Below are 23,059 nucleotides of genomic sequence, written 5' to 3' on the forward strand. Positions count from 1 at the left end.
TTTTTTTAAAGGTACCAAAATGTCAGAAAATTTATTAAAAGTGGTTTTTCGCAAAAACCTTTTTTATAAGATGGTGTTAGACAAAAAAACCCATTGTAAACGGGTATATCCGTCTAAAAATGTAAATGGGTCAAATAATCTCATTTTTGCATAATTAGTAACCCTATCATCCGACTTGTTGTTTGTCTTATGATAACATATTTTTCCATCTACAAATTTATTAGACGAATATTGTCCGTCTATATTTTGTTTGTCCTTTTTAGTCTTTGTCGGTGTATCTCCCAAGAGAATGACGTAAGGACTACATGAACATGAGCACATCGCACGTAGGATCGGAACATTCTAGATTCTCCCAGTGGCGGAGCCAGGATTTGAACTTAGGGGGGCGAAAAATTTTAGGGGGGGCGAACGACTAATTTCATAAGGCACCCTCAAAAAATTTAACTTAAAACTTCGAAAATTTCATCCGTCAGGGGGGCGACCGCCTCTGCTAGCCCCCCTAGCTCCACCACTGGATTCTCCAGAGTCGATCTAGTGTCTACCACAAAAACTTCCTTATTTCTTTCCTTTTTCAGAATTGCAAGACTAATTAAAAAGGACAACATCCAATGTGCCTAAATTTATAAGGATTAGTTTGGTCTGAAATAGTAAGACGAGGTTTATAATTATTTGATAGTCAAATAACGGACCATTTCTGAAAAAGGAGTTACCATAAGGCTGCACTATTGTGGTTAGTTTTCACCATAAAAAAGTTATAAAATCTCGTCTTATTCTTTCAAATTAAAATGACCGTCTAAAATAAGAATTTTTGTGTCATAGATAAATTACAGCTCATAGACTTTTCTCCTGTTATAGGACTGCTACATAGTACGAGTATTAGATTGTTTTACATCATGGGATTCATTCACGCTCATACGTACAATTTCCCTTGTTCCATGCATTTTCTTGTTCCACGCTTCTTCTACGCGCAATTTTTGTCTCTATACACAGACACACAATATCCAAGTAATTTCGTTCTTACAAGGGCATCTTAAAATAAATGGAGGTCCAATATACCAAAAAAAAATGAAGCCCCTGCGTTCTTATATCTATTTCCCACGAATCAACAACATGGCAATTGGCAAGTCAATAATAATAACCTAGTTATTATCTTTGCAGTTTAGACGTTGTCGTCATACAAGATGTCCGGCGAAGATGGTATCAATCAACTATCTCCTCCTCCGACTCCGACTCCGTCAACCCCTCAGCCACCGGTACAGCCGAAGAACGTTCTTATATTTTCCCAAATCGATATGAAGGTGCCCACAGCGACGTGGAAGGAGATCATGGCAGCTAGAGTTAGTGATAGAGTCATGCTTATATGGGCACTATTCTTGTTGTTAGTTCCATTGGGATACTTCATTCACAATATCTATGGGGTTCACCAAACGGTAATTTGTCTCTTCCTATTCATTTCAATAAGTCTCCCTTATGACCGTCACAACAATTTGGGCACTATTCACTATTCTCCATGCTTATATGGGCACCGCACTATTCTTGTTGTTAGGATTCGGTTACTGTTAGACAAGATAACTTTCAACTGCAAGAGATCACTTGTCAACCCTTTCTGGAAAGGATTGAAAATCTGGTAAGTAAATCTATGCAATAAGAAGGAAGTTTTCTATAGCAGAATATGTGTTTATTCGGTTGTTGCTAGGGGAAAATTTATCTTACATATGTTTTTTTTTACTACCTACATAATTCAAAGTACTTTAAAACGGTAATAAGTAGAAAAATTACATTATGAAATACGGTTTTTCTAAGTTTCTAAGTTCTAACGTACACATTACTAAGCCGAATATGAAAACTGAAAAGATTCATAACATATTCTTACGTACGGGAAATGTAAGTGTAAACTTATTTTTACCATAAAGTCCATAATTAATCCATATTCGGCTTGATGTGTGTCCACGTTTTACAAAAAAAGATGCAACATGTGGAGGATTATATTATTATTAGTTATGGAGGGAATTTGTGATTTAGGAGAGGTTTGGAGGGAAAAAATTTCATTAGAGGGAAAATTTTAGGAGCTTTATTTGTACGATTCGATTTGAAGCACGGAAATTTGTATAATTTTATTAATAATGTCAAAATCTTACTAACATCATATTTTTAACAACATCAATTTTTTTATCAATAACGTAGGATTTATGTAATCACTAATCTGATGAAAATAATCAAAAAATTTTATCAAGCAAATTTTTATTTATAAAGTAAGATTTCTTTTTCTTAATAACGTACAAAATATTTACATACAAACCAATAACATAGAAGAATGTCTATTTCTTAATAACGAAAAAAAATTGCATACAAAAGCTAGTTTAATTTATGGATGAAGGATCATGTACGCAGCATGCAAGAAATTTCTTAAAATTGGTAAAAAATTAAAAATTTCTTAAAATTCATACAAAATAGCGCACATACAATTATGTGGCGTTTTTGCAGATTTAAAGATGAACAATTAAACTTTGATCAATCATTCATTCAATCATTGCTAATCAATTACTCATAAATCCAATAAAACCAACACATAAATCTCATGGGTAGACGAGGAGGTGGTTGGGGGCAAAGTCGGTGCGTCGGTAGGGGTTGAGGTGTTTATGCTGGTGTCAGACTTGTTCGCTGGCGTGACGCCGACAATTGGGTTAATTAGCGGGGAGGAGACACTGAAACAGTAATGTAACGGTGGTACAACCGTACAAGTAGGGATTTTTAGGTTTAATTGATTATGGAGGGAAAAAATGTAAAAGATAAAAGATGTATAAAATAAAATCTTACCATATCTGATTAAATTATAGCATACAGAAATTAATAACAATTTTGGAAAAATTTCAGATTTGAATTTTATAAATTTTGGCACTTAAAAGTTAAAATATAACAAAATTAAATTTAAAAAAGATTTCGTTCATGTCCCACCATTGTCACGTGTCAATATGTTACTCGCAATGTATAGAAGATTCTATACACCAAGTGTAACCGTAGCCTTTTTGGTACAGGAAGCCGCTGTCAACGACGCGCGTTTTAAGCTGGAGCAAATGGTAATTCCTTTTGAAATTTTCCATCCATGTAACCGATTAAAAAAAAAAACATTTCAATAATTATTATACCATTTTTGTCTGATAGCACAGGAAAGAAATTATATGTGCATCAAATTTTGTTTGTTTTTTTTTTTTGGGATATTCTACCGTGTACCTTCGTGGTTTTCGGATTTCTACGTTGTACCCCTCCTTTTTTTATATTCCATGTATACCCCTAAACTCTATACATTAGTCTATAACATGACCTTATTCATTGTCATTGCCAACTTAGTTTCTTAAATGACCTATTAAATCGTCTATTTATCATTCCAGTTACTCAATAACCTACTCATTTACTTATTAGTTCGCCGAATTACTTATTAAGCAAAGAAATAATATATGAAACTAATTAAAAGTTCAAAAAATCTCTATTATCATGTCATGAATCATAACAGATGTTTTTTTTATAGTAGTTGGTGCTTATTAAAGGTCATCTGTGATATTTCTCATATAAAATGGAGATACAACATTAATAGTCGGAATAAAGGTGAAAGTACGGTCGTTTGATAGTGATAAAGTTAACGAAGAGTTAAACGAGGTTATGATGGAGAAATAAGGAAGAAGTTTAGGGGTACAATGTAGAATTAAAAAAAAGGAGGGGCACAACATAGAAAACCGAAAAACTCAGGGGTACACCGTAGAATATCCCTTTTTTTTTGTTTTTATTAAACAATCTATCAAATTAGCGTTTATTATTAAATTATAAACTCAAATAAAATGAGTTCACGTAAGATCGTTTTTTTTTGTTAGATTCGGTAAAAAGACTGTTATTTTAAATTTTAAATAACAAAAGTAGCGTTTTACAAAAATAAAAATGACAATTTTTTCTTATAAATACTCTTTAAAGTATTAGGTAAATGAAATATTGAATTTGGACTATCTTCGGTGCGCATTGGGTAAACCCACGGGTATGCGTGATAGTCTGAAAACCATGTATACGGGGTAAGCAATCCGAGGATGACATGCTCGAAGTCTATAAGGCATGAACGTAGCTATAAATAGTTAAATACTCCACAAAATTGCTCCTGAAGAAGCTTAGCTTAAACCTGAGTCTCCTGATAATTTTAACTTAAGTTTTAACCACTAGTTAGACTCTATCCTTACGGACTACCTATTTAAAGTTAATAGTTTGAAATGAATACTAATTCGACAAATAGAAATTCCTACATTCTTTGTGTAAATGGTAAAACTTTACGTCTGTACATCAATTTGTCCCTGTTGATGTTCTATATAACAATTTTTTTGCTAGAATACTTTACTTGTGGAGCACATTTTTGAGCAGAAACAAACAATGGTAAACGAAAATGTGTCCAAATCGAACAATCTGGTAATTTTCTTTTCTCTATCATTTCTTTTCGTTCAATTTCTTTGTAAATAATAGAGAGAATTTTGATATTGTTTGGTTTTTCTTATTTTGTTTGCAGCAGCCCCATATTGAGGTGATGACTCCAAACAAGCAATTCAAAATGGCAGGGAAAATTGAGTCGAATAACAGCACGGAGTAGGTGTATTTAATACATTTCGTCTTAAACTTTCTCCATCCAAATCATTTGTTTAACTTTTATTAAAATATTTCTCATAAAAAAAAAGTTAAAATAATGAATGAGACGGAGGGTGTAGATATTTGGCTATATTTGGTTAATTAATTTTAATCACTTTTTTATTTAGCTTTGTTGGTTTGTGTTTTTACATGACAGGATTGCAAATGTTGGACACGAGATGAATACAGGAATGGCTCCATTTTACGTAGGAGAAAAGCGCCAGATCCTCATGTAACTACGCCTAGGAGATAGGAGTGTTTTTTTTCTTAATGTTCTAAGTTAAGGGAAAAAATGCGTTTTTGGGGCTCCTCAGGCAAGCCGCTATTTCGGATACACAATTTTTTTTGCCGTAATTATTGTATGAAACAGTTGCGTTATGTAAAAAGACAATTCATTTATTGACAGTAAATGAATAGCATTTTTTATGAAAATGAACCATCACAATGCATAAGATCATTTTATTACATACGGAGTAATTTATAATGTATTTTTTGTGTATTAAGGATTTCTAATTTGTATTGACTGATGTCATGTGGAAATATAGAGGTAGCAATTATGGACCTGACTCGAAAATATGATACGAACACGACACGAAATTAGTGGGTTAGGGCTAAGACACTACGACCAATATCAGATTAGTCTTGAGGTCTTTCGACACAAACCCAACACGATAATCCTTTTATTTAAATTAGTCTTAATTTCGTTTGACTAACTTGATAAGCTAAAGAACCTCATGTAAGAACTCTTAGAAAAATGGTGCAAATAAGGATCAACACTAACCCTAAATTAATCCCAACCCCTTTCTTTGATATAATTGATACATAATTAATTTAGATTAGCGCCGTTATTTGATTAATTTTGAGAGAATGAGAGAGATTTGTTTAATTTTGATTAAGATTCACCTTATTTGTTTTTTTCGATTTGATTAACATGAAAACTAGTTTAGACCCTGTGCAATAAATGCACGGTATATAGAATTTTTTTATTTTAAATAAATTACTTATATAATACTAGCAGTATGTCACTAATTGTTCATATTTCTCGTCATTTTATTTTGCTTTGAGGAAAAAAAAAAGTTGTAGCGGACAATTAATCAAGATAATTGAGTAATGTGCAGAAATGTATTTCAAACAAAATATTTTTTTATATCACGAAGCTAATGATTTTAATTTTTAAATTCTCCTAATTTTTGTTGTCACGAAAATAATAATAGCGATTTACAGGTTTGTTTTATACGTAATATTAGTCAGACATTTTCAAATAATAGCATTAATAAAAGATTTAGCAATTAAAAGTTTTATATAAGTTTTATTTATATTTTAATTAAGAGATTATAGTTTAAAGTTTAGCAAAAATAATATAATTTGATGAAAAGATTAATTTTAGTGAAAAGATAATAATTTAATGAAATAAAATATAATTATAGTTTTCTTAATTAGTTTTTTTTTTTTTTTTGGTGCGAAAGAGGGGCGAAGTCCCAAAAATTACCTACTATTTATTACACGAAAAGTAGCGACCCCGAATATATCCTCCCGAAGGATAGGACGGAGTTCAACAGGAGGAGAATCTAAACAAGATACAATAGTGCTAGATTCAATCCCTCTATTAGCTAGCCAATCACTAGCCCTATTTGCTTCACGGCAAGAATGTTCGAGCTTGACCGTCCAATTTCCTCTTGCTATCAAGTCCTTGCAATCCTTGACGATGAATTTGAGGCTATTGCTAACCAATTGTTCTTCATTAATTAATTGAACACAAGGCTTATTATCCATATGGATAATTAGTTTGCGAATTCCCAATTGTTGAGCCCTTTCAAGACCTGCTAATAACGCTAGAAGTTCGGCCTTCATAGAGGAGCAAACACCACAGGAGAAGTAGAAAGCACTGAGAAAATTATCCGTTTCATCCCGAAATAAACCACCACTTCCTGCGGGTCCAGGATTGCCTTTTGAAGCCCCGTCAGTATTCAAAAGTATCCAACCATGAGAGGAGGAGGGGGGGTGCCAACGAACATAGACTTCCCTCTTAGCCAAACCGGGTGTGGGTAAAAAAAGATCAAATTTATCAAACGCAGCTTTAGTACTAGTAAATTGACTAAAGAGAAACTCACGAAGATTAATTGGATTTTTATCTTCCTGACCAAAGACAACATTATTCCGCCATCGCCAAATCCACCAGCAGGCTAAGGCAAAACGGATTGGCCAGTCCTCGACATTCGTAAGAACGTCATTACTGGCGTTTAATTCAATCCATTCCGAAAAGGGGGAATTAAAGAAGGAGCTATGGGAAGGACGGATACCTATAAGACGCCAAATTTGTTACGACATGGGACAGGAACGAAGAAGATGCTCCGTGGTTTCTTCGTTCAAATTACAGCGGGGACAGAATGGGTCTTCACTCATATTTCGTCGAACCCGATTCACAATAACCATTAACCTTCCATGAGTAGCTAACCAAAGAAACATTCTAACTCTCTGTTGAACCGGGAAACGCCAAATTTCCTTCCATACAGGTGACTCGTTCTGAGCCGTAGCATCAATTCCCTTTAAAACCCAAGAGCCGATTTGAGAGAAAACCTGCCCGAGGATGTACCATTCCAGAATAGCGAGTCCTCTAAGTTTGGGTCAGGTATAAGGGATATAGAAGCGATTTTTTGTAGGGCTATTTGAGGTAAAAAATTCGAAAAAATGTCCCATTTCCATCCATTCTCTTTGTTGAACCATATATGTTGATGATGACAAGTCCTTAATCTTTTCTTACCTCCTTGACTAATATGTGTTGGCTAGACATGAGTTGTAACAGGTTTACAAGGTTTGACATCCTACATGGAAGGAGCTGGAAGAATTGTTAAAGTCTTGTTCGTGTGTCTAGCTGATTGTAAGGTTATAGTCCTTAAGTATGTTCTGAACAGTCCTAAAGTCTGTTCAGTTCTGAATGGTTTATTAAAACACGGCTGTGATTTTTTCTGGTTTTATTTCACAAAAGATTTCGTAAAAGATAATCTTGAAATATGATTTTGACTGAAAATATTATGTTGAAACTTTCTTATCTTGTGCAAAATATTATCTTCTAATTTAGTTAAGAAATTGCCTTGGAAAAGAAGTCAAAATCTTTTGTGAAATATTTTATGATATGATATTATTTGAAGATAATTTGTTTCCTAAAATTTAGGAATAAGAACAAACTTTTTCTATATAAGTAGTTTGAGAAATCAGCATGTGTGCATTGAGTTTTGAGCATTAAAAAGTCTTTATTATTTTGGCAAAACCTTTCACGTGAGTTTCAAAGTTATTTTGCAAATCATTTCTTTCAATTGGAAACTTTAACTTAGTTTACAAAATCCTTTAAGCCGTGTTCTTGAACCATTCTTGAATGCTTAAGTTATCATAAGTACATTTTGTCCTCCATTGTTCTAAGTTGTGAACCATATAAGGAGACAAATTGAGTTGTAATTTTCAGATTTGTGAAAGAGTAATTTATTGGGGTACGGGGTTGTACTCGAGTCGCACGATCGGGGTTGATCGTAGGGGTTTTCTTTGTAATCGGGTTTGGTTATAAAGAAAATATTAATAAGAGAGAAGGTGGAAGTAGACCTTTAGAGAGTAGGTCGAACCACGTTAAAAATCTTGTGTCTCGTGCCTTTTCTCATTATTTGTTTTATTATCGTTCTTTCTTATAGATCTTGTTTCACGCATACGAACATAACAGTACAGCACAATTCGTATTGTTTGAACAGTCACCGAGACTGTTCAATTAGCCTGTGTACTGTTTCAGTATCGAACGAGAACTATCCTTTCGCTTTAAAGTTTAAATTTTTTAAAAGGGTACTTAATTCACCCCCTCCTCCTCTTAAGTACCGGATCGATAAACTCAACAATTGGTATCGGAGCCTCGTGCTCTTGATTGCCTTACCGCAAAGAGTTTGATCCTTTTGAGTTTATCGTTTTATTTTTTTCTTTTCTCAATGAATTCCAAATCTGTGGCACGGACTATGGCTGGTGGAAAAATCGTATGATGCATTTCATACAAGGAACAGATTATGAATGTTGGGTAATCATCGAAAATGGTCCCCTAACTATCACTACCACCAATGCTAATGGTGTGTCTAGTGCAAAAGCGTCCAAGGACTACACATCCGATGATTACAAAAAGGCGGAGAAGAATGCTAGGACCATATCACTCCTGCAATCCGGAATTGGTGAATCAGAAACTAGTCGTATTGTAGGATGTAAAACTGCCAAACAAATCTGGGATAGTCTAGCTGTAACACCCCACGGTAATTGAAGAGGTCCAGTGATAAGCTTAAATGACTAGTGCTTAAAGGGATTTGAAGTACTACTACAAAGTGCACTTTCTTTTATGGTCATCCATGATAATTGAAGAGATCAACGGATAGGCTTAAATGACTAGTGCTTAAAGGGATTAGAAGTACTACTCATATCAACAAAGTGCACTTTCTTTTATGGTCATCCATGCGAAAGAACTCCAAAGTTAAGCGTGCTTGGCTGGGAGTAGTCTTAGGATGAGTGACCTCCTGGGAAAGTTCCCGGGATGCGCATGAGTGAGGACAAAATGCGCTATAAAGGACCCGCGTTGATCTGTGGGCCATGCACACAGCCTGGTGAGCTATTATAAGTAACCGCTTCCGACCCGGTTTGGGCCGGGGTGTTACAAGTGGTATCAGAGCAACCCTGCGACCGTGTGGTGATGGGAGGCAGTTGTTATACGCTCCATTGTGATCATCCACCTAGCGGGGGAGGATTCTGGGTTTGCGGTTATGCTCCCAGGCGCAACGAGGACGTTGCGTTCTTCAAGTGGGGGTGATTGTAACACCCCACGATAATTGAAGAGGTCCACGGATAGGCTTAAATGACTAGTGCTTAAAGGGATTAGAAGTACTACTCATATCAAGAAAGTGCACTTTCTTTTATGGTCATCCATGCGAAAGAACTCCAAAGTTAAGCGTGCTTGGTTGGGAGTAGTCTTAGGATGGGTGACCTCCTGGGAAGGTTCCCGGGATGCGCATGAGTGAGGACAAAATGCGCTATAAAGGACCCGTGTTGATCTGTGGGCCATGTACACAGCCTGGTGAGCTATCATAAGTAACCGCTCCCGACCCGGTTTGGGCCGGGGTGTTACACTAGCACTAGCCTATGAGGGGATCGTGCAAGTAAAGAAACAACATATTGATCTCTTAATGCAACAATATGAATCCTTTAAAATGAACGAGGATGAACCAATAAAGAGTATGTCTTCGCGCTTTTCAAATATAACTAACGAACTTTCAAATCTTGGTAGACAATTTGAAACTGAGGACATTATCCGTAAAATTTTAAGAAGTCTTACCAAGAAATGGCGACAAAAGGTCACGGCCATTGAAGAGTGCAGAGATTTAACCACTCTCACCTATGAAGCTTTAATGGGATCTCTTATGGCACACGAAATAACTCTTGATAATGATGTCGATGAGAAACCCAAAGCTAAGGGACTAGCCTTGAATGCCATCTCAAGTGATAATGAAAGTGATCTTGAGGAGGAAGTTGCCTCGCTATTTAAACAAATTGCTAAAATAATTAGAAAGCAAAATCAAGGAAAGTTCGAAAGTTATAAGTCGAAAAAATCTGTTTCTTCGTCTTTTTCACCATGACCAAAGTCTAAAATGGGCTGTTTTGGATGTGGTGATCAAGATCATTAAGTTCGAAATTGTCCCAAATAGAAAGAGGAGAGTTATAAGGATAGACGTGAAAAATCTAAGCAAGAGTTCAAACGTGCAATGATTGCTACAGTTTGGGGTGAGTCTGATTCAGAAGACGATGAACTCATCAAAGAATCAGAAGAAAAGCTCTACCTTAGATCTACTTACAAACCAAGGACACAACGTAAGAAGTATGTTGACTCCATCAAGTGCCTCATGGCTAATTCTGAAGCATCAGATAGCGAATCCGATGACGAGGTAAGTCTCTCAAATCTTAAAGTTCAAATTAGGTCTTTATCTAAGAACAAAATTGTGAGATTACTTGATGAGACCTTGGACACTAGTTATGAACAAAAAAGGCATCTTGATGCAATGCAATATGAAATGAAAGTATAGCGGAGGAGAACTTTCAGTTAAAACGTGATCTGAAGGACATAGCTAAATGAACAGTCGACCAGACTGTTTATTCTGAACTTACTGCCAATAACGAGTCTCTTGTTAATAAGATTCATGATTTAACTAAGGAACTTGACGAGATTAAAAGAGTACATGTTACTAGTTCAACCACTTATTCTGAAATTCGTTCCAAATTTGATAGACTCAATGTTGATTATAAGCATTGAAATCAATAAGAATTTTAGAGTTTGGTTATGAATATGGGGGAAGTAAAAGGTAAATGATGGCTCAATATCTGAATGGGAACAACATTACCTCACTAGTTTGACTATATTTCGAACAATTAGATAGTTTAAAAGCTTCCTCTTCAACATATGATCTCACGTAATCAACCATGGATGCTTTTGAAGCCAAAAACAATTCCCCTTGCACCCTTGCAATTTTTTCTTCTCAATTTTCATCAAACGATCGAGTACAAATAGAAGTTATGGGACTAGGTAAAACATAAGTTTTGGAACTCGGTAAGTTATTTTCTATACTATGGGAGCACGATGGAAAAGAATTACTAAAAGAATAATCATTCAGTTTATGTTGAAATCCAGATGGAAAATCAAGCTCATTGTTTTGGCAGGGATTTTACTGAACAGAAATGTCCTGTCATGAGAATTAAGAAGGGGTAATCTAACTCAAGTAGTTCGCCTGACTAATATTGCTAAGTAAATAAATAAGTAAAAAGTAAAGACACAAAGATTTTATACGTGGAAAAACCCTGGGAATAAGGGAAAAAACCACGGGCACCAAGCCATGAGAGATTGTTACTATGATTTAGAGTAGCCTGATAGAGTATTCGTATATCAGGCGTGACAGGTTAAGGATATTGCTTAATTATATTTTGAATACAAGAATGAGAGTGATAGTACGAGTATGTGAGTGTCCCCTCTGTTTTTTTGTGTTCTCTTCTATTTATAATGGCCTCAAGAGCGGTTTTTTCAAGCTTGTTTAGGGTTTCCAATAGGACTCGTGTCCTATTTACCCGAAAGTAGTTGATTGACTTCTTCAGCATTTCAGCCGTTACTCTTGACCTTTTCTTCCATTTTCTTCTTTTGAATGAGTCTTCCTTGTTTATAAAGACTTTACTTATATGTCCTGATCGTGTCTTTCTTGTCACCTATCCAGCCTTGATGGTGTTATTCTTGTGCCTGACCTGATTTCCTTTCAGGTCAGGCCTAGCAATTGTCTGTCTTGTACTTCTCTCCTGCTTGGTGCCTGTCTATATACTCTCAGTGCCTGACTTTAAGTATTTCCTGCTCAAGTCTTGGCTTTGAACATTGTCTGGTCTTTGTCAGGCCAGGCAGGATAATTTTGGGCCCAACAATTACCCCTTATCTACTTATTCCTTTATTGGGTCTGGCCAGGAATGAGGAGATAAAAATTTGGGCCAGGCAAAAAATGTGTAGGAATCTTTAACGGATTAGAAGTTGTGTTTGGTTCAGCTTCTGTAACGGCTATATTGCCATAAATAGGGTAGATTCACAAAACCCTATGAGGGTCATGATTAAGCTCAACCACTTGTTTTCTTGCCCGTTTGACTTTGCGGCTATAAATATCTTGCTTTGTTTTATCTTGCTTCCACATTCCAATCTTCAAAAATCTTTCTTTCTCTTTCTAGAATTCTTTTCTGCAAAAAATCAATCTTCATAAAAAATAAAATATGGCTGGAGGTAGGAGAAAGACGGCTGCTTCTAAGGCTTCTGCTGAGGTTGAGAAGGTTCCTGCTGTTGTCGATGTCCCAGACATCATCCCTAAGGATGAAGTGGTGGAGGTGGTTGCTCCCTCAGAAATTTTATTCATGTCATATAAAGGGGTTGAGTATACTCTTGTTAAGGCTTTGGTTGCTTCTTTCCACGAGGCTAATCAATTGAAGCCAACCTTTGAGCATTATTTGAAAGGCAAGGGTCTTATTCCTGCTGAGGCTGAGGTTTGGATCCCTGAGGGTGGTCCAGTCAGGGCTAATTGGGGTAGTCCATGCTGGTTTTGTATCTTTGAATGGGCATTTAAGGGTGGATGCCAGCTTCCCCTTTCTCCTTTTATGGCTGAAGTGATCAGGGCTATTAGGGTTCCTCCATTCCAACTCATGCCAATGGTTTGGAAATTGTTTATTCAGTTGAGCAGTTATGTACCAAACATAAGTTGGTTATCACCCTGGAAGATTTCAAGAATGTCTACCACCTGAAGAGTCATTCCACTGGCCGGTTCAACCTTCGAGTCAGATCAAAGATGGTTCACCTGATTACTAACTTTGATTCAGGAGATGATAAGGGGATGGGCTCAGACTTATATGTTCATCAAGGCTGATTCTATTGCCCCTAACCTGGATTACCTTAATTATCCGGCTGTTGAAGGAGGTAATTTCTTTCTTGCATTGTATTCTGATTAGAGATGATATATTTTGGGAAGTATACTTACTTGCTTTTGTTTTTGTAGTAAATGACTGGGTAAATAATCCTGATGCTGAGGGGTCGGCTGATCGGATTGCAGCTTTCATGGCGTTGCCTGAGGAGGAGAGGACATGGCCTGCCTGTCTGGGGCAAGTACCTATGCCTCATTTCAAGAAGGCTAAATTAAGTACTTATAAACCGGTGAAGAGTGCTAAAGTTTCAGGGGCTTCTTCGTCAGAGAGTAAGTTTTGTTTACTTTTGTTTTGTAGATTTTTGTTTTGGACATATGTTTATATTGCTGATGTAGAGCCTCATCGTGCAGCCACTAGGGCTTCTGCCAGGATAGCTAGTTTTGGTCTGTCCCTGGTGAAGGCAGGTGTTTCTCAGATCACAGGGGAGAAGTCTAAGAGTAGTGAGGCCACAGGGAGTGATAGTGCTATACAAATTCAGGAACCTGTGCATGAAGTACAGTTGGCATCTCCTGAGAAGGTTGTGAATGAGGGTGGTCGGCCTGAGAAAAGAAAAAGGGAAGATGAATCATCAGGAGGGGTTCATGAGGTCAGGGGGGTTAGGGCTCGGCTGGATGAAGTTCAGTTTGCTAAGGAACAGATCCAGGCTCAAGCTTTTATGGTTGATGATTCTTATTACAAGTATCAGGCAGATGATTCTTCTGCTCGTGCTTTGGCTGCCATGTATTGTACCAGGGATTATGCTGCCAACCTGATCACCATGCTTCAGGAGGTATTTTCTTTTTGTCTATTTTGTGTGGGTATTTATGTGTGGGTATTTATTTATTTTTTTGTGTTTTGTGTGGCTTAAACGGGTATATTTTCCTTGCCAGAATGTAAATGATAGGTTGAGGGGTGTCTGACCTTTTAGCTACTATATTTATGGTTAAGGAGGAGTTAGATGAACAAATTGAATGATTTAAATGATGAACTAAATTCTTAATTTATTTTTATAATTTAAATCATGATCTTATGGTTTCCACACAAAAAAATATTACTAAAACTTATAATGAATTTTAATAAATTTATTAAAGTATCCTTAATATTAACAATATAAATTAATAGAATTTAATTATGATAATCCTACATAGCAAAAAATTAAATGTATTAAGTTGCCTTTTAACTATATAGTATAGATAGATTATATAGATTTATAGATGTGGCATTCGTAATACACGCGTGGCTTTTTCTTTGCCTATGTGGCTTTGTCTACGTGGCCTTTTAAGGTTACCCTTTTAATATAGTTTTATAGATTTGATTGCATGTTTGAGGAAATTAAAGACCACATTGAACGTGGGTTTGGCAGCAACATTAAAAGAGTTTTTTCCTCCTACAATTAAGGAGCCAATGAGATTTCTTTTAAAAACCTAGCTTTTATACTAGGTAGATGACCTTTGATTAACTATGCTAGCTTACAATTATAGATAATCAAACCTATCTTCGTGTCTTCAAATACTTCTTCTTAAGATATAGTTCCGTCAAAAACATGATCATAGTCATGTTTCTTAGATTTATCATCCTTCCATGGATGTTCATTTGTAAACTCATCAGCACTTATAACTATGTTTCGTTCATTGTCAGTATTTTCTTTATCACTTAAAGATCGTAGACGACAATACACCATAATCTTGCCTTTCATATATACAAGACAAGTTAAATGGCACGTTAGTTTCTCAAACCACTAGCAAAGAATAATAATTCTAGAATAAAATGAATTCCACTTTTAGAAACTACTTCATCTCCTTTACAATGATCTCCATTGATTTTGCAAAAGATTTACGAAATCCAACAATGAAACAATATAAGTTGTACATTGGGATTAATAGAACAAAATACTCGAGCAAGTAAGATGAGTCAGTTATCAAATAACAATTTTTATTAATACCAACATTATAATTAGGACAATATTTTACATTACTTTTACAAAAGGAGGAAATGAATGATAGCTGAAAAAACCAACCTTGTATCATGTTAAAATATTTTTCCCTTAATGATTGTTCCTCTTATAAAGGACCTCTAACTCAGCCAACTGAATGGCTTGCATCTTCAATATACTTGCAGTTTGCTCGTTCTTCTTGTCAATATCCTAAAACCAAGTAATACAAATTTACACGAAACGAATTTTTCTAGCAGAGATAGAGTTGCAAAATTCCTACTTGGAAAACATTTGTCGTATATAATATTTAAATTGTTATAACATTTGTCGTATAATACTTAAATTGTCATAATATATCGTCAAAATATATTTTCCACAATTTACTAACCGTTTGCCATGGATTATTAGCATTTTGCCACGAATATTGTTACGCTTATTTAGTGTTTTGTCACGATTATTGTTATTATTATTATTATTACCCTAAAAGAACTTTCAAAATAGAACTTTCTATTTTTTTTGTCAACTATAATTCAAGTTAGATTGAATGGTTAATTGTTATGAAAGATTATAGTGACAATTATAAGCGCTGAAGAAATAAATGTCAGCGCTGAAGAAATAAATAATGATTTTGTCCGTAAAATCTAATCTAACAATAAAACCCCAAAATTTGGTAACTCCTTAGATAAATCAAACCAATCATCGACATCTTAATCTTAAACGAAAGGGCTAATAATTGCGTTAATGTTAAAAATTTATGTAGATTATAATCATATTTGTATTTAAAATTGGAACCAAAAATTTTAACCCACAAACAACTCTGCAAAAAATCGGAAATAATGTTGAAATGAGACTTTTACTAAGGTGGGAAACGGGAAAAAATTGGAGTTAAAAAAATGTGGAATGAAAAAAAAAAGGAAAATTAGTTGGAATTAAGAAAAACAAAAAAATAAAAAAGCAACTGAAATTAGGAGAATCTAAGTTGTTGACGGCATAACTGATAAACACTCCAATATCCCAATCCCCATAATAGAATACAAACCACAACCACCTACAGGGAATGAACCAGTATAAAATAAGTTGGATTGACATCACAAATCCACACAAAAAATTCAGAAATATTCATTCAAACCTTCCAAGATGTCAAGTGCTGGTGGAAGCGGCGGAGGAGTAACCGACGGAGGTGAGCCTACATCAGTCCCCACCTTCAAGCCGTTTGAGGTGTCAATGCCAAACGGCAGCTAGAGGGAGGTTTTGGCGGCTAAATTCAGCTCTAATTTCTCTGTTTTGTGGGGACTGGCGATAATCTGTGGTATTGTTTTCATGATAATGTGTTTGATAATGGTATTTTTATACACAAACTAGTTTCGTGGCCCGTGAATTTCACTGGATATTTTGTTTTTAGTATTTCTAGTAATTGAGACTTTATAAAATATCAAATCACATAGTAAGATTACCTCATGAATATTTATGATAGATCGTATATTAAAAATACGGGCATTGACATGTAAACATAAAGATCAAAGTCGATAAATCAAAGAATGCTATTTTTTCAAAGGTAAAATGATGAAAAAAATCAACAAATACCAAAATAAAAATACAGTTGAAAAAAAAAAACTAAAAAACTATTACTCATTCACGTTGATGTCGTCAATCTTACACTTAGTTTTTATATATAGTTCTTTAAGCAATCCTAATATTTTATTTCTCCATATAGTCTTCTTTCTCCAATGAATCGTCCCTATAAAAAAGTAACTCAGTATTTAGTGCGAATTAACCAACAAAACAATGGAGTTTGTTTTATACAATATTATCGTTATTAACTTAAACTTCCTCTAAATAGAGAAAGAAAGAGGGAATAGGAATGAACTATGAAGTCTTAGAGATGTAAGTAGGTTCACCTTTGAATAGGTCAACACCATTGTAATACTACGAATTTTATAGGCTGGTACTCGACCGAGTATGGCCTACTCGGTCGAGTAGTGTGTCTCGTGGAGTCTGTTTGGCTACTGCCGAGGAACACTCGGCCGAGTATGATGAATACTCGACCGAGAAGAGGATACTCGACCGAGTATCCGGTCTGGCGAGTAATATTTCAGCAGTTTGATTCGAGAGTAATTAGAGATTATATAAATCGATAATCAGTTTCTAAAACACCATTTACAAACCTAATCAAACCTACGACGCTCTAATCACTCCCAATCTCTCCTCTGTGTATGTATGGACAATCTTAGCAATCGCATTCAATCCTTCATCCTTTCGTCGGTAAGTCTTTATTCCCATGTTTGTTGATGATTAATTTTAGGGTTTGCCTTTAATCATGAATTGGGGGAAATGGGGTTTTGCAGTTAGTGATTGGAATTATGTGATTGTTGTTGTAGGTGATGATGTGGTATTTGTTATGCATTTGTATGGTTGGTTGCAACGTAAGCGGATTGCGTAAAGGTAGGGTTTCCCTACTCAGTTACTGTTAATTGATTTAAGATTGTGTTTGTGTTGTAACTGTTGTTATCTGCTGATCATCGGAGTATAGGTATTGTGGTGACGGTGGTGATGTGGTTGTGTTGTGACGGTTGTGGTGTTGTGACAGCTGTGATGCTGTGGTGTTGTATTGATTGGGTGAAGTCACTTGCGGGAGTGGCTTCACACCCTAGTTCTCCCTCCGTGGAACCCGTCAGGGGAGGGGATGTGCACATTAAGGGACAGGGTTGTCGCTTGTTGATGAGCGGGACTTAGGTGGGGATGGGCTGCGGTCCCCCACCGACAGAGTGGATTACCTGTTGCGATGGGTAATCCGGCAGGGATACACACTTCGGTGTGTAGTCAGTTACTGTGGAGGATGATCAGCCGGTTACATTGTTTGTTTGTCTTACCTTGATTGAACGGTACTGACCCCGTGTTGTTGTTTTATAAAACCTGCGATGATCCATTCGGGGATGGTGAGCAGATTATGACAGGTAATGCAGATGTTTAGCTATGGGACAGTCATGAGGAGTCATCACTTCGAGTCTAGCTTCCTGTAATACTACGGTTTTCTATGTCTATGGGTACTCTATCGAGTGGGGCTTAATCTGTCGAGTAAGTATGTATTTATATGAAACAGTAGTCTGCCTGATGGGTACTCGATCGAGTACGTGTAACACTCGATCGAGTAAGGGGCACTCGATAGAGTAAGTCACTTACTCGATCAAGTAAGTGAGTCTTACGGGTTATTTTAGCCGGTTTTTGTTAATAACGCGTGATTAGTATAAAAGGATTCCGTCACCTTTCTTAATCAGTTTTCACTTTTCTAAAATATTTCAAGAGAGAAAAAGAGTTATGTTGTTCTCCTTCTTCGCGTTGTTAACAAATCCCAAGGGCTAGGATCGTCGGATTGTCTTGTTCTTTACATCGTTGAGTTCGTCGCGTTAAGGGTAAGATTCTTGTATAATTTTTATAGTGATTCGTTGAGTTTCTTCAAAACCCTAATTGAGTAATTTGGGAGTTTTGGGGAGTATGGTTGATGTTAGATTTTGATTGTATGATTGTGTGTTTATAGGAAGTGATTTCATTGAAGAACGATTTTGATTAGCTGATTGTGACGATCTTGGTGATTGTTATTCCAGGTAGGGTTTCCCTACTCGGTATTAATTACATGATGTGTGTGGTAGTTGTATTGTTATTGTTGATTTATCAAACTGCTGGAGTTTGTGACGGTTGTTGATTAATATCGTTGTTTGTTGTATCTGTCTGTGATCTTCGGGGTGCGTCCCTGGCTGAGTGGAGTCACTTGCAGGAGTGGCTTCACGCCCTTGATTTGCCTTCTGTGGAACCTGCCACAGAAGGGATGTGCACATTAATAAACAAGGGTTTATCGCTCAATGGAGATGAGCGGGGCTTAGGTGGGAACGGCTGCGGTCCCCCACTGGCGGTGTGGAGTATCTGTTGCGATGGGTACTCTGGTAGGGCTACACACTTTAGTGTGTAGTCAGTTATGAGGTGATTGTAGATGGAGACTGGGATTGGTGCGACCTGTTTATATGATTGTTTCAGTGTGGCTTTGATTATGTAATTAGTACTGACCCCGTTTATTGTTTTAAAAACTGTGGTGATCCATTCGGGGATGGTGAGCAGTTATTGAGCAGGTTTGATATGATGCGTATGGGCTAGCTGGGATGAGTCATCACTTGCAGTTAGAAGAGTCTTCCGCTGTGTCAGACGATGTCCTTTAGTTATTCAGTTTTTTTTTAGTAGACAGTTTTGGATTGGTTGTATCTCATTTGACAGTTTTGGTTTGAGACATGTAATCACTTAAATTATATTTATTTTAAAGTACGTTTATTTATCGTCTTATGATTATCATTGCCTCGGGTAACCGAGATGGTGATGTTCCTGTACCTGAGTGGTCCTGGTAAGGCACTTGGAGTATGGGGGTGTCACAAAGTGGTATCAGAGCGACGATCCTGAAACTTGTAACCAATGAACCTAATTAACATAGGGAGTCAAACTAAAATGAACCCGGGCAGAAGTTGTAGGAGCTAATGCAAAGACTTGGGAGACGTCCTAAAGTCGTGAAGTCGCCCTACAATTTTGAACCGGTCACTATGGGGTGTCATGGGATCGCTATGTGTTTACTAATGTTCTATTGCGCATGTTGGATGATGTGTTGTATGAATATGTTGGATGGATGGGTGTTATATGGTTGAATGGAGGTGTGGTGGAAAAGATGAAGGTAATTGTTCATGATAACATGAATTGTGGTGGGGATCGCTACTAGTTACTATTGTTTATATGGATATGATTGGATGAATAAATTGTATGAATACGGGTATGAATATGATCTATGAATTGGTTTGAAAAGATGAAGTAAGGAATTGTATGAGAATATGAAATTCATGTGAAGAACATGTTTATGTGATGGAAGTGGATTTTCTACTTTTGCTATGTTAGTAACATGTGAATAGGGAATTTTATGTCGTATATTATGTTATTGTTGTACGAAAAGGTATAGAATAAAAGCATGTGGGTAAATCATGATTGACAAGTTAAATAATCTATGTGCATGATGAATGTTGTTGCTTGGCTTTTGAAAATAGTAACATGTGATTAGGAATACTGGTTTTATGAGTATTGAGTTGTTTTTGTTTACCTTGTTGCCGTTTAAGTTGTTTGGAAGTAAAAATCAAGTAGTTGTATTTTTCGATTATAGAGAAGCTGTCTTTAAACTGTTATAACTTAAGGTGTATATATGATTTTAATGTGATTCCAATTGGAGGTGATAGCTTGTTCTGTTACGATTCTAACGATAGGTCACACGCCCAAAACGACCAAGAAACGAGTGAGTTATGACCGTTTTACGAAAATTGGACAGTGCTAAGAAATGCGTAGGGTACTCGATCGAGTGGCCCCTCACTCGATCGAGTGCACCTCTTGTTACTCGATCGAGTAGTCCTGGTAATTTGTTATACGTGTCTCTGACCTTCACCTACTCGATCGAGTAAGTCACTTCCTCGATCGAGTGACCTGTACTCGATCTAGTGACCTCTGTTTTGGGTCATATGCTTATCTTTTGACTTCGTAGCCTATTATGTTTAATTCAAAGGTGTTGTTTTGCTTTCTTATGCATTGTTTTACGTATGTGTTGGTCCTGATGCGTAAGTTACCCAATCTTGTGATGTAAGGAGTGGCACCTGTGATGTGTATGAGTTCGGTGGGGAGGACATGAGACATATGTGGTTGTGATAGATAGTGGAAAATGAAAAGGAAGATTGGTAAGGCTTATTGAGGCATGGACCATGTTTTGGTGAGATGAAATGAGTGATATAATTGTGTGTTGAGTAATATAAAAGTAAGTGAAGGTGCACAAGGGATGATGTGGGTCTAAGGAACGTGAGAATGAAAAAAATTGAAAGGAAGGATGTGGATAGTAGCAGCTTTAGATGTGTAAAGAATTATGGAGAGAGATGGTTAGGAATTGTGTTGGTTAAGAAGATATGCAATGAAAGGACGTTTTAGAGGGATAGAGAAGAGTGATATATAGTGAACTTAATGGAGACATGTCGCGACGTGGATTTGCAGATAGTGAGTAAGTTTGAGAATTTGTATTATCAAGAGGTGAAACTAATGTGTGATTTCCTTGGGCAAGTAACGGCATGAAATGAGTTTTGGGATTCAAAAAAAAATGATTGGTGATAACTGTGAGTGATAGCATGAGATGGTGTGGACTGATTGGTGATAAATGTGAGTGATAGCATGATAAGAGAAGATCCATGGTAAGAAAGTGTGAGATGATACTGATATAAAATAATGGGATTCGAGTTTTGGAGCAATGAGAAGGTAACGGGAGCACTAAAGAGTTAGATAGAAGTAATAAGGAGTTGAACTATTAATTGATATTGTTGAGTGTAAAGAGAAAAGAAGGATAAAAGTAAGCTGAGAAAGATGTTGACGGGAATTATGTGATATAGAAGTCGGGAACCGTCCAGATGAATGATACTATTATGAGGATATTAATTAATGGTTATATAGGAGTTTCGGAACAACATGATTAGTCAGGAGTTTCGAGGAATTAAGGGAGTAAGAAGTTGGTAGAGTATTTGCACGATAGGAGATCTTGGTAGTAAGTTGGGTGACGATACAATTAAGGATGAAATTGGAAATACTGTTGCGGTAATTTTGTTGATGGATTTGATGTTCGTTATTTGGGATGTTAACCAAAGATAGGAAAGAAACCATGATGTTTGGAGATGAGTGCAAGAGGTTTATTATACACGCAGTGGTGGTATTGTGGTGTTGTCAGTAGTGGTTAAGGGTGATGATAGATAAGAAAGATGGCAATTCTAAAGAGGTTGATTTTGTAGAGGCTGGATTGATATGTGCATTTGTGAGGAAGTATAAGATGTGGTATTAGGAGGCGGTTGCTAGTAGTTGAGTATTAGTTGTATGGTTATATTTGGCGGGGGTGATGGTTATGCGAATGTGGAAAATGTGTTATGAGGGGCATACGAGTTAAGCTTGGGCGAGAGGTAACCTTTACCAGGTGGTAACTTACGTGATCAGGATTGACTAGTTGTAGATACCTCATTTCTGCACCTCCCGCAAACCACCCGGTGATGATTGGGCCGCATGTTTGCTACGCGGAACGATTTGTGACAATTCGTAAGATTATCGTCAAGTGATTGCTCAAACATTAATATCTACCTCTTAGTTGTCATCTACGTGCCGATACGGTCGTTTTGACAGTAATTAGAGTACATTTGGAGTCCGGGCCTAAAACCGTCTTCATTTTCTAATAACCGTTAAATCCCGAGTCAGAATGTTCTGGAATGTTCCGGATATTTCTATTCCATATTTCATAATCTTTATCTTTTAGTAAACAATTTCCCGTAATATTCACATAAGATATTAAGGAAAACCGAATTATTCCGTCCTACCATAACTTAAACACGGAAATCTTTCTTCCGCAGGAGGAAACCCCTTGGGAACAGAGACGCAAAGACAGTCTTTGCGCCTCTTCCAAGAGACGCATGTGGCTCGCTGCGCCTCTTCCCAGTCCTTTCTCGCGTAATTTTCGTATATTTTTTATATCTTTCTGAAATTCACTTCCAAAGAGTCTCCGAAACCCTAATTCCTTCACGTGATTAGTATAAATAGGAACCTTCGCTCCTCATATTTCTCACGCGAGTGTCCGCCCTTCTCTTCTCCCTTTGCATTCTAGACCTTTGTTCTTACTTTTTGGCGTCTACGTGCTTGAACATTCGACCACGTAAGCTCGGATCCTTCTGAGTACCAGCCTCGTTTGCATGACCGACCAATTTGACCAACTACACATCAATCAACTTAATTAATCTAATCGTTTTCCTCTTACGAGGGCACTTTCTTTACATTCGCGTCGAGCATCACTAATCGATATCTTAGTTCTTCTCGTTTCGTCAAACATGTAAGTCTGAGGGTGTATAATCCTTATTTATTTATTGAATTTACTTTTTGTAATCATCAATGTAAGGTTTATAT

General features: G+C 36.5%; 1 protein-coding gene across 2 annotated transcripts; it reads left to right on the forward strand.

The window, feature by feature from the left end:
- The first annotated feature begins 992 nt into the window (after positions 1–992).
- Positions 993–5,123, forward strand: LOC141646360 (uncharacterized). 2 transcript variants are annotated; one of them, XM_074454270.1, is made up of 6 exons: positions 993–1,430; positions 1,547–1,627; positions 3,036–3,077; positions 4,366–4,443; positions 4,541–4,617; positions 4,814–5,123. In XM_074454270.1, exons 1-6 carry the CDS (start codon positions 1,182–1,184, stop codon positions 4,890–4,892), a joined length of 606 nt encoding a protein of 201 aa, XP_074310371.1. In that variant the 5' UTR covers positions 993–1,181; the 3' UTR covers positions 4,893–5,123. The 2 variants fall into 2 exon arrangements, with proteins under 2 accessions (XP_074310371.1, XP_074310373.1); XM_074454272.1 differs by having other exon boundaries at positions 1,088–1,430; positions 4,544–4,617; positions 4,814–5,105.
- The last annotated feature ends 17,936 nt before the right edge of the window (positions 5,124–23,059 follow it).

Source organism: Silene latifolia, chromosome 3 (assembly GCF_048544455.1).
Source record: "Silene latifolia isolate original U9 population chromosome 3, ASM4854445v1, whole genome shotgun sequence".
Taxonomy (NCBI): Eukaryota; Viridiplantae; Streptophyta; class Magnoliopsida; order Caryophyllales; family Caryophyllaceae; genus Silene; species Silene latifolia.

Bases quoted from the DNA above. Each gene is read 5' to 3' on its own strand.
- LOC141646360 (XM_074454270.1), top strand. From the start codon at position 1,182: ATGTCCGGCGAAGATGGTATCAATCAACTATCTCCTCCTCCGACTCCG. The intron at 4,444-4,540 runs GTAATTTTCTTT...TTTTGTTTGCAG, and splicing joins TGTCCAAATCGAACAATCTG to CAGCCCCATATTGAGGTGAT. The intron at 4,618-4,813 runs GTAGGTGTATTT...TTTACATGACAG, and splicing joins GAGTCGAATAACAGCACGGA to GATTGCAAATGTTGGACACG.